Genomic DNA, 12,342 nt, shown 5'->3' with positions numbered 1-12,342 from the left:
AAAATTTGTCTTAAAGCATGTAAAACAAAAATACACACGTCATGTCAAGGCCTAAGAAACACTCACAAAACTGAAAAGCACTACCCACAAGAATAGCTATTTTAAAATGAATACTAACTCCATGCAGGTTATATGCCAAGATGTAACTTCCAAATAAAGGGAAGTAAAACTAAACCACAAGAAGAATTTTTAACTAATATAATGAAACCAAATACTTGGGCAACTTCTCTACATATATTCATATTAGCATCAATTCTCAAGACTACAGTTTTGCCTACATAAGGTAAGGAATACTAACGATGGGAAACAAGGTTAAATTGGTACAAGTGATATAATTAAGATGTTGGTTGTTTATACTCACAGCAAGTATCCAGCAGTAACAGTCCATGCTCGGACAAGACCCTTCAGCCATTGTCGAGTGTGTCCTTGTTCAAGTAAAGCTGGCAATACCACCTGTAGCAGGAGCAGCTCAAGAGACAGTTCACTCACTGGGGCATCACTATAATAATAAAAAGGACCAAAACAATAAACTGATAAACTATAACCTGTATGAATATTTAAGGTGCTCTCTACTGTGATATGACACAGAACCTTTGCTAAACTCCTGATTCTTATTTCTATCAAAGGACCCTTTGCAGTAATATACAAGACTGTTAGGAACACAAGCTTTTGCTAATCTATTCTTCTCTTTGAAGTTAGAACTATACCTTAATAAATTTGTAATAAATTTTTTTGTGGGAATCACACTGTTCTAAATTTATGAAAATTCTAAATGTAAGAGAGGGATCAAATGCAATTATATTACTACTGTCATGTGTTAATTTAGTTCTACTGTATAGCTTTTTGTTTTTTTCTTCTCTTTTTTTATTTTTTGTTACAAGCAATGGCTCATTGGGCATGAGAAGGGAGGACGTAATTGGAAAGATGGTAAACAAAGGTAGTAATAAAAAGTAGTAAAAATAATTTGTTTTTTAGTTTTAAAGGTGCTTAATTTCCTATAGGCAACAAAGCAGTGACATAATCTAGCTCAATGTTTATAAAACACTATGGTCATGGGAGAGAAAAATGTTTTTCATTGGGATTATTTAGAAATAAAATCCATGAATGTATTTCTTTCAGGAATACAATTTTTTAGAAGTTCTAAAATAATACCATTGGCAAAATGGCATTATTAGGAAGTAATGTGCCATTTTTTATATGCAAAATTAATGTCATATACCATGTGCTCAATAATTTAATATTAAACTAACGGCATTTCCTTTGAAATGTCACTCTCTAGAAAATGCAATGAATATGGTATATTAATGTTTACCAGTTCTAATATTTTCCAAAACTTAGTTAACCTCATGAAATTACCTCTCCCCCGCCAATTCCCCTAAGAAAAATCAATGATATAAAGCACAGAATCAGAATATAAAATCCACATTAGTGAAGAAGTAAGGAAATTTCAAGTACAGAAAGCTTACCTGTATAGCATAACATTATATGGAAGAAAATTGGGCAACAGATTCTTAATAATACGTATAGGAAGCCACAGCATAAGAAGGACAATGGAACCAAAGACAATCTGCAACGAGTAAAATGACAGTAAACTATAACAACAGTAAATGGTTTATTTGAGACAGGCCAAACCTTTTAAGTTTTAAAAAAAAGTGCTACAATTAGTTTTCCAAATATATGCCAGTTTTAAGAGTCTAATATCCTTTTCTTTGGTCAAGACTATATGGAAAGATGAATTATACTTTATCAGCTTGATCTTGGAGAGGCAGCTAAGGGTAGTATATATGGTTGTGGTCTTAGAATCAGGAAGAGTTGAGTTCCAGTCCTGCCTCTGACAAATAATAGCTGTGTAACTAAGGACCAAACACTCCTCAGGAGCTTTAGGAAGCTCTTCAAGACTCTTAAGTGACAGAAGAGTTACCAATCTGCATCAGTGGAAGAAATCTGCACACCAGGAACATCGAATAACTAATAATAAAGATAACAGTCTTACCTGTAACACTAACTGTATCAACCTTGGTCAAGTGAACCTCGGTTTTATTATCTATAAAATGTGAATATTAATGTTGGTGTTCAGTCATTTTTCAGTCTTGTCCAATCCTTTGTAACCCTATTTGGGGTTTTCTTTCTTTTTTTTAGGCAATCGGGGTTAAGTGACTTGCCCAGGGTCACACAGCTAGTAAGTGTCTGAGGCCAGACTGAACTCAGGAAGATGAGTCTTCCTGACTCCAGGCCTGGCACTCTATCCACTGCGGCATCTAGCTGCATGCATGTGTGTGCTTATCCATGTGTGCGTGCACATACAGGATAGTGGAAAAAGAGCTGGCCTTGGAATCAGGAATATCTGGGTTCAAGTTCCACCTCTGACAAATTGGTTATAAGGGCAAGGAAAAATTGAATAAGCTCTCAGTGTCGCTCCGAATTGAAGAGGAAGTTTTCTTACTGACAGTCTGCTATAATAAAGAAATAACAGGCCCAGGTCAAAAATACCTGTTGTACCTACCTCACAAGGATGATGGGCAGATCAAATGACATAAGTATAATGTTTTGCATACTTTAAAACACTAGGTAAATTTCAATTATTACAACTAATTCTGCAATTATATTAAAGACATCATTTTGTTTTATCAAATGTACTAATTTTATTTCTAACAGAGAACAATAAGTAAGAGTAAAGTTACATTCTGCTGTTCTAAGGAAAAAAAATTCCCTTATGATATAACTGAAAAACAGTACAGAAAGAGTATAATGAATTAGGCAAAGTATATACAGAGTAACATACTTTATTTTGGGGACTAAATAAAAATGTTTCATTACCACTGACAAAATAAATCTCCGGAGATGTCTATAAATGGGCAAGTGAATCATTTCCTGTACTGGATTAAAATCTGGATCATTCAAATTCCTTAGAAACCACAAGACTCCAGGCCTCAGCACCTATAAAAAATAAATTCAAATCTGTAAAAATGTACTAACCAAATTCTCCAGATACAGCCAGGTCCCAATTAAGTGAATAATTAATTTTCTAAAGTAGTCACGTTATTTGAATACTGCTGCTGATTAAACTGACTAAATTCAAATCAATCACAATATTTTACATAAATACAACTTCAAATAATATGAATTTGAATATATGAAACCACTTAAGGAAAACAAGTTATATGCAATAATCAGGACCTAGTTGCATACGCATGAGACAAAATAAAACAGAAAAACAGGAAAGAAAAAAAAAGCTCTTACTATCACTTTGTCAATGAGTGAATTAAAAAGGATTTATTCAGTCCTTACTATGTATGTGCTAGGCACTGTGCTGGGGATGCATATACAAAAAGTGGGACAATCACTACCCTTTTGCCTCTTTTTCCTCTCTCAAGAATGAAGAATATATACCCTTTTAGTTGTGAGAAATGTGACAATGATAGTACCAACAAAATTGTTCCTATACAAAGGAAAGGAGGAAAAAAATGAGTTCATGCTAACAGGCTATACAAAAAACATCCTGAGTCTTATTTAATGGGTCAGCATAGATTAATAAATAGTCAGTTAATAAGCATGCAATAAGTGTCTACCTTGTGCCAAGCTATGTGGTAAGGTAGTAGGAAAGGCAAAAGACGGTCCCTGACCTTGAGGAGATGGCTATGTTCTGGCAAAATTCAGGAAGGGTGGCAAAATCCAATTCCATTAGATTTATAAATGTTTTGGAGGATAAAGATAAATGCAAAAAGTAAATGGAACTCTGATGTTTTTCTTTTTAAACTTTAGCATGACTTTAAAAAGGGCTTTAATAAATGACCCTCCAAACCACACAATTTGAATTGTTAAATTAAGAACTGAAAAAAACTTTTTAAAGTTTATTCAAAATAAAAATACATGCAAAATTATGGAAATATAGCTTAATATTTCCACTTCATAATCTGATGCTAGTGGTTAAAAGGGTTGCAATCCCCTTCCCCCCAAGTTTTTAAAGTACATTTCAATTTCTTTATATGGTATATCTATATTCTCTGGGTGCCAGCTTTTGAAAGAAGCTCTCTAGTGGACTACTTGCAGCAGCTTCAGTGTGCTGTCCAGAAGTAACACCAGAAGAATCAGGCTTATGACAGAATTCTCTGCAATTATTTAGGATGCAAACCCAATGCAAACTGCTAGAGCTTGTTATGAATCAGTAAATCCTTTAAATCTGAAAAGACTTATGTATATGCCTAAAGCAACCATCAATAGCTATAACGTGGCCATCTGCTGATATTTCCTGTATATGTATAAATGTATATCTAAATTCACCACAGTCAGCACCTAAAAAGTTTATCGTACCTTTTTTACTTATAAATTGCTGTGCTACTTAGTTTTGGAAAACAGCCAAAGTCTCATTTTCCACACTGAAAAATAAGAGAAAGCGCAGTCCTCTTGTCAACTCCTCTTTGTTTTCAAATTTTATTTACTGAACAAAAAGACTGCATTTATCTTGAGTCCAACAACCAAGCACGAACTATTGTTAAAATTTATTAGAGATCTCTGATATATCATACCTGGAGCATGACTCTATAGTGACTAAAGATTATATTGTTTACACTAAAGCTTCCTGGCTTTGAAATAAACCCAAATGTAGAAAATGCACAAAAATCACACAAAGTTGCTATAGCTATCTGCATCCTTTTGTTCAAAATATCCAATGGTTGTTCTTTTACTGCAATCAAGAAATTTAATTTCTTCCAAGTCATGAACAGGGTCACTTTTTAAAAGTTGCCTGATGTAATCCACTACTGCTGTCACTGATATTGTCTGTATCTCTCTCTGTACTCTCTCTTCATCATACCATTCCAGAACAGTTCTGGGGTTGAGTATCTGCTCATCCTATATCTTTGGGCATTTCTAAGTACTGATCACTATCTATTCTGGCAAATTACTTGATCTATTTGAATAGTCTTCCTCAAAGACTGAACACAACATCTGGCTAAAACAACTCCAGTCAGTACAAAAATTAACTAAAGCAACACTTGCATTGCTTAAAATTTCTTCTATCTTTACACTATCAAGATTTGTTCTGAGTTGTTATGGAAATAAAGATGTAAGTTTACACAAGCAGCAGGGAGCATCAGTGGTTTGGTAAGGAAAAGAAGACAGCCGCTTTCACTGTAGCAACATGGTCTTGACCAAGTGGAAGAAGAGGCAATGGCCAAGCTCTGCAAAGCAGTAACATCTGCTTCTCCTTTGGTGCCTACCATACCTCGAGTGAGTTTACATTACATTGGGGAAGAGACAACACATGATAAGAGCAGTGTTGGCCATGGAAGGGAGCTTTGGTCTGGGGATTTACAAGGATTGTAAATTAATTGATCCATAGGAAAACCTGAGGATATGCCCTTTCCTGAAATGATAGCAGTATTGATTGGCGAGCCCAGTATTGGGCTGGAGGGCAAATATTAACCCTGACTTTCAAAACAAGGAAGAGGATAGAACTACATGCCAGCAAGCTTAACTGCTATTTGTGGCAAAATTCTAGAACACATTTTTAGCTAAAGATTGGATTTAAACAAAAAAAAGGAAAAAAAAGAAACCCTAGAAAGTCCTTCTGGGAAGACAAAGGATTTCCGAAGACCAAATATCTTCAAGAAAAGCACACTCTATTAAGCTATAATTTTCAAATTAGGGTATTTTGAAATGTCTAATGTTGGTAAATACAAGTAAAAATGGTCATCTCTAAACAAAAAAGACAAATTAATTGGTGTCATCTAGTAGATAAGTCACAGTGACAGCTGATACTACTTGCACATAAACATCTGAGAGACCCGTTTCTAGTGTTAGCATTACCAAACAAAGAAGTTACTTGATTTTGTATAAGTTTTAATCTTTTGGCACCTTAATCATATTATCTTAAAAATATAATTTTACAGTGTTACTCTAGTGGCTCAACAGAAAGCATTACCAACAGTAGAGTTATTCCATGTCCTGTAGAAGTACAGGACTAAGTCGGATCAAATTATGGGTTTTAGTCCTAGTTCTGTCATGAGTGTCAAAGTGTAGACTGATCTGTATTGGACACTATTATCAAGTTCTTCACAGAATTTCTCTACCACATCATCCTCAGCCACTGATATTGTTGCATAAGCAGCAACTACTTTCATTAGTACTGCAATACATGATAGTACTTAAATCATTAGTACTGCAATATGTGAAAACCAAATAGTTCATAAAGTGTTTCTTGTTGTCTTTGAAAAGGCTTATTCTACTACCTTTTTTTCTTTACCTCTCCAAGGAGCACCTGTGAGTCATCCTTAACATTTTAGCTGAAACCTCCTTTTTCTTGTGGTTTCATTTAGGGCAAAAATGTCAAGATTGACATGATTTAGCTGCACCAACAAAATGTCGTCAATGAATAAGGATCTCACATTAAAAGTACTAATAGCCGAGGCAGCTAGGTGGCGTAGTGGATAGAGTGCCAGTCCTGGAGTCAGAAGGACCTGAGTTCAAATCCAGCCTCTGACACATAATACTCACTAGCAGTGTGACGTGACTGTGGGCAAGTCACTTAACCCCAATTGCCTCATTTAAAAAAAAAAGTACTAATAGTCAAACTGAACTCAACTCCTAGATGAACTCTAAGGTCCCTTCTAATGGTCAAGTTAAGCCAAATTCACACATCTTATTTCTTAAATTAAAAAAAAAAAGTGGTCATTATTAACATACACAAAAACATCCATAATCCTTTTAGGGGAATGTAACAAGGGATCACAGCTGTGATACTTTTCACCAATTTACAATGTAGTAACTGTTTTTCTTAGAACTTACCTCTCTTAGCAAGAGAATGAAAGAAGCAAAGTAGAAGACATAGACCATTCCCACTAGCCAGTGCAGAAACATCGTGGTACCTGGAGCAGACTGAAAGCTCAACTCTCGGTCTTTCAAAGTAGCATCAAACATTTCCTAAACCAAAGCAGAAAATATACATACAATAAAAAAGTGGAAACAATTTTTTCTATAGTTTAAAATTTGCCCAATTTATACATCTCACTTTTTAATAAATGAATAAGATAAAATGTTTATATATTTTTAACACATTTTAGACCAGAAATTTCATTTTATGATGTCTCAGTGTCACACCTATATTTTGTATCAGACTCGGAAACTGCTCTGGAGACACATAAAACAAAATTTAAGATGGCTTATTAAATATGGAGAAAATGTAGTGTTTTTCCAAAGTAAAAGTTATGTGCTAATAATATATCCACATGCTTGGCATTGTATATGCTGCCACCTAAAGATAACACATGAAAAAAGCCATTAGTAAATTAAAGAATGTTTTGTTATAGTTCCATGATGGAAAATATTGATGCAACAACTGAAGATCCTATTTTCTGATTATAAATACATCACTACTTCAAATATCTCCAATTCTATTATAGAAAAAGGGAAGGGTCTAAGGATTCATATAGCATATAAGTGCCAGGGACTGTGCTAAGTAGTTCTACCAGTATCTCATTTGATTCTCACAACAACCCTAGGAAGTAGGTGCTATTATTATTCCCATTTTACAACTAAGGAAACTGAGTTAAACAGAGGTTAAGTGACCTGCCCAGGGTCATATAGCTCATAAGCATCCGAGATCAGATTTGAATTCAAGTCTTCCACTGTACCACTAGTTCCTTCAAAGTACATAAAAATCATTACTATGACTACTTTATTTACTGAAGTCCTGCTCTAATGTCTCATTGTCACATGGAGAAGACCTCAGCTACTTGAAGACTGCAAGCTCTGGCATATTCTATCAAGCTATAAAAGCTCTGAGAACAAGTCTAAAGACAGAATATTATCCAAAAATCCACAGAGCTAAGTTTAGAAATACTCAACACCCAAAGGCCGTCCCCTGGGTGGTCAATTTACTTGGGCCATGCAACTCAGTTAAACAACTGTAAAAGTGTTTACTAAGTAACTGAAAAATAATGATCTACAGCAGTAATGAAAGAGACTATAAGTATCCGAAAAAGCTGATAGCTTTTCAACCTAAAATACAAGTATAATGATACAATGGAAAGACCAATGGATTTAGAGTTAAGAGATCATAGGTTCGAAATTCAGTTGTATCATTTATATAAGATACATGACCTTGGGCAACTCATGTCTCTGGGCCTTATTTATAAAATTGTGGGAGTAGACTGAACTTGGTGATCTTTAAAGAAAACTGTTCAGTCTAAAGAGACTAGAAACAGCATATCGTAATGCATAAACAGTCAAAGCCAGGAAGACCTAGGTTCAAGTACTGCCTTTAATACACAGTAGATGCATGAATACGGTGTTGAAAAATGCTAATCAGCAATGGTAGACGAAGTTTCCTCAACAGGAACTTCCTAATACCACTGAAATCACAGGTACAAATCTAAATTTAAAAAAAAAAGACTTGTCTTTTACAGACTGACATTCAGATGGTAATTAATGAAAAAATCTTTTCATCAATACAAATGATTATACCTAACATTAGCACAGTATTCTAATTTATGAATTTCTCATCTTGTCTTTTATCTATTATCCATAAAATTGCTTGACACCAGAAAACAAAATTAGTGCTAAAATGACTAATACAGATTGTTACTATTCTCTATCTGCTATTAAAAAGATGCAAGAATGCTGTATATTAAAATACAGTACCAGAAAAAATTCCTGTTACTATTTTATCTTTATATAGCTTAAAGATTATAGAAATAAACCTAATTTTTCAAGACTCCTTAGTCACACTTATTTTCATGAAAAAATCATCTAGTTGATAAACATTGATTTTTTTAAAGATTTATTTTTAGTTCTCAACACTCACATCCACAAGACCCAGAGTTCCAAATTCTCTCCCCATCTCATCCCTCCTCCAACCCCAAGACAGCGTGCATTCTGAATACCCTTTCCCCTAATCTGCCCTCTCTTCTACCTCCACCCCTTCTCTTATCTTCTTCCTCTTCTATTTTCCAGTAGGGCAGGATAGATTTCTATACCCCATTGCTTGTATAGCTTACTTCCCAGTTGCAGGTGAAAATAATTTAACATTTGTTTCTAAAACTTTGGGTTTTAAATTTTCTCCCTTCCTCCCTTCCCACCTACCCTCATTGAGAAAGCAAGCAACTTGATACAGTAAACACTGATTTTAAAGACACTTTCCTTCAAAAGTACCCTTTCAAGAAACTTCATGACTGAAAACTTAGGTTCACAGATTATATTCCAAAAAATACAATACTTACCAGAGAACATATATCTAGCCACCAGCCACAAATGAGAGGGAACACTCCAATTTCAACTACCACTAATAGAGAGACCTTAAGTAAAAACAAATTCCATCAATACTGTGATAAATACAGAACAGATGAATATTTTCAATAGTTTAAATTAAATAAAATATAAATTACCTTAACAACAATATAGCAGACCCCTAGTAAGCGACGGGAACGTTGAAATTTCACAAGAGCTGCCAAACCCTATATCATGTGGTCAAGGAAATAACTCAATACAACATCAGAACAAAGCACTTGGACAATATGTAATTTATGGATTGCTAATTTTGAGGTTGAGTTAAAAAGGATCTAACTATAAATTTGATAATACCAGCATAGTCTGAAGAAGTTGTAGAGTCTTCATTCCTTGAAATTTATGTGTCAGGAGTACTTTAATTCACTTGCTTGAAAGCAACACATACCAGAAGTTCTTTTAACATCTACCTCTACAACTTGCTGTGACCCATATAAAAGCTACCAGTGAAACCTGCAGCAGCAAAAAAAGTTGAAGTAAATCCCTCCAGATTTATACTGCTATTAACCTATAACTGAGAAAAGAGCAAAAATTAAGAGGGTAAAAGTCACAGGGGCTCAGTTACAAACTCTTGTTTATCAATGTCAAATATTGTTTCAGACTCTCCATAATCATAATTTAACTTTTGGTACTCTAAACTTTCTATTAATTTGCAATCTCCTGGAGGGCAGGGACTGTTTTTTGTTTTGTCTATGTCCTAAGCATCTGGCATGGTGAGGTACATTAGAAAATAGCGACTTAATGAGTTGTCATAACAACAGTTATATGAAAACATAAAGAAGCTGCAACCAAAGAGAAAGATGGCTCACAGGTTCTCTTTGGAAAAACAAAAAAAGTAGGTGGTGAAACTGGTTTTATCATTTATATAAAGGCAAAAAGAAACAACTTCTTGGGATAGTAGTCATGCCAGCTTGCTGTACTTATGATAAGCATAAGCAAAATTTCTACACCAAAAATAACTGTGATATTACAGAGCAACATCTTTTGGCAATGAAGAATTGGACCAAGTCAATAGTAAAATTTGGTGACTACAATATAAACTTGTGCATGCAGGAAGAACAATATGCTGACAAATATATAAGGAAATAATGTTCAGAATCAAGAAATGAAGTCATTCTCTAAATGATAAATGGTCAAAGGACGCAAAAAGAGAGCCCAGAAAGGAAGAAATTCAAATTATCAAGAACTATATGAAAAAGAAATGCTCCAAATTTCTGAAAACAACATATTAAAGCTTTTCTGAGCTTCCATTTCACACTCATAAGATTGACAAAGTTGACAAAAAGGAGAATGACAAATGTTGGAGGAGCTGCAGCACAAGAAGAACAGTAATGCACAGCTGATGGAGCTGTGAATTAGTCTAGGTGTTTTGGAAAGTAATTTGACACTATGTCCATACATACTCTGACTATACCAAGTCTACATCCCAAACAGATCAAAAAAAGTGGAAAAGAACCCATATGTAGAAAAATACGTATAGCAGCAATTACTGTGGTAACAAAGAAGTACAAACTAAGGGACTGCCCATCAATTGAGAAACGGCTGAACAAACTATGGAATATGAATACAATGGAATTTTATTATGTCATAAGAAAAGACAAAAGAGACCGTTTCAGAGAAACTGAGGAAGACTTCTATGAGCTGATGCAGAAGTGAGCAGAACTAGAAGAATAGTTTATTTAAGAACATCATAAAGACAAGCAACTCTGAAAGACTTTAAGTATTTAGATCAAAACAATGATAACCATAATCCAAGAAAACTGAAGAAGTATGTTACCCAGCCCCTAAGAGAGAGGTGATAGACTCAAGACGCAGAATGAGACATACATTTTTGAACACGGACAAAATGGGAATTTGTTTTACTTAACTATGCATATTTCTTATAAGGCTTGTTTTGTTTTCAGTAGAGAAAAGTGGGAGGGAAAGAAAACAAATGCTTGCTAACTTTAAAAAATAAAATAAACCAGCATAGCTATATGGCACAGTAGATAGAGCACCAGCCCTGGATTCAGGAAGACTTGAGTTCAAATTTGGCCTCGGACACTTAACACTAGCTATGTGACCCTGGGCAAGTCACTTCACCCCACTGCCTCACAAAAAATAAATAAATAGATAGTTCAAAAAAAAATTTAATAAATAAATAAAGGTAAAGCAAACTTTAAAGGATTAAGAAATAAAAGAGGCTGGAGGATTATAAAGTATACAGAAGTTTTTCACCTGTATAGCATAAATAATTTCTTCAAGAGTTAGAAAATGACATGACAAGAACTAAACTGTAAAATGTAAAACTGTATCTGACAGAGGGAGTCATTGGTTACCTATGTAGGAGTCATTTTCAAACTGTACGTATGCATACTATCAAATACTCAAATAACAGGAGCAAAACAAAGTCAGAAGGAAAAAGGTTACAGAATCAGAGACTTTTAGAATAGAAAGGGACTTCAAGAGGCTATATAGACCTACCTGTACATGAACAATAATCTCTACAATATTCCCAGTAAGAAATCAGTCAAGTCTTTGCTGGAAGACCTCCAGTAAAATGAAACCAACTGCCAGGGTAACTCACTCTTTTTTTCTTTTGTTTTTGAAGAGTGATTGCTATAAACTTTTTCCTTATGCCAAATCAAAAGCTGTTTCTTTTCAAGTTTCACTTACTGATGCTGGTCAATGATGCTAGTCCTATGCTGTGGGGCAGGTAGGATAGGCCTAATCCTTGTATAGGACAATCTTTTAAATACTTTTAGATAGCTCTCAAGTCTTCCATCTACAACATATTTTCAAAGAGAATAATTTAGAAGCCCTTCACTAACTTTACCAATGAGGAGACAGTCTCTGAAAAGTTTAAAAGACATGCTGATGATCATATCGCTGAGCTGGCATACAAATCCAGTCCTCCTGACTACCATTCTGGCATCTTTTGAACTATGCCACACAGCCACTAAGAGATACGAAAATAATCTCAGTTGCCAAACCCTAACCTTTCATAGATATATATCTATAAGAAGAATTACTGAGCAGTAGTGAAGAACCAATTAAAGTTATTATGAGATTCGGTTCAGT

The 12,342-nt window shown here is 34.5% G+C and overlaps 1 protein-coding gene and 1 pseudogene across 1 annotated transcript in view; both read right to left on the bottom strand.

Moving 5' to 3' along the window:
* MARCHF6 (membrane associated ring-CH-type finger 6) overlaps nt 1-12,342 on the bottom strand; it is a 90,318-nt gene that overhangs the window by 26,166 nt on the left and 51,810 nt on the right. Inside the window, 6 exon segments of the mRNA XM_078153311.1 lie at nt 362-499; nt 1,467-1,567; nt 2,818-2,937; nt 6,787-6,921; nt 9,219-9,293; nt 9,384-9,452. Of these exon segments, the coding sequence (XP_078009437.1) occupies nt 362-499; nt 1,467-1,567; nt 2,818-2,937; nt 6,787-6,921; nt 9,219-9,293; nt 9,384-9,452 (638 nt within the window).
* LOC110220392 (endoplasmic reticulum resident protein 44 pseudogene) lies at nt 3,974-6,780 on the bottom strand (annotated as a pseudogene).

The sequence above is a fragment of the Phascolarctos cinereus genome, unplaced genomic scaffold, assembly GCF_003287225.1.
Source record: "Phascolarctos cinereus isolate Bilbo 61053 unplaced genomic scaffold, phaCin_HiC Scaffold_4;HRSCAF=312, whole genome shotgun sequence".
NCBI classification, from domain to species: domain Eukaryota; kingdom Metazoa; phylum Chordata; class Mammalia; order Diprotodontia; family Phascolarctidae; genus Phascolarctos; species Phascolarctos cinereus.
This window is presented reverse-complemented; position numbering and strand designations above follow the sequence as displayed.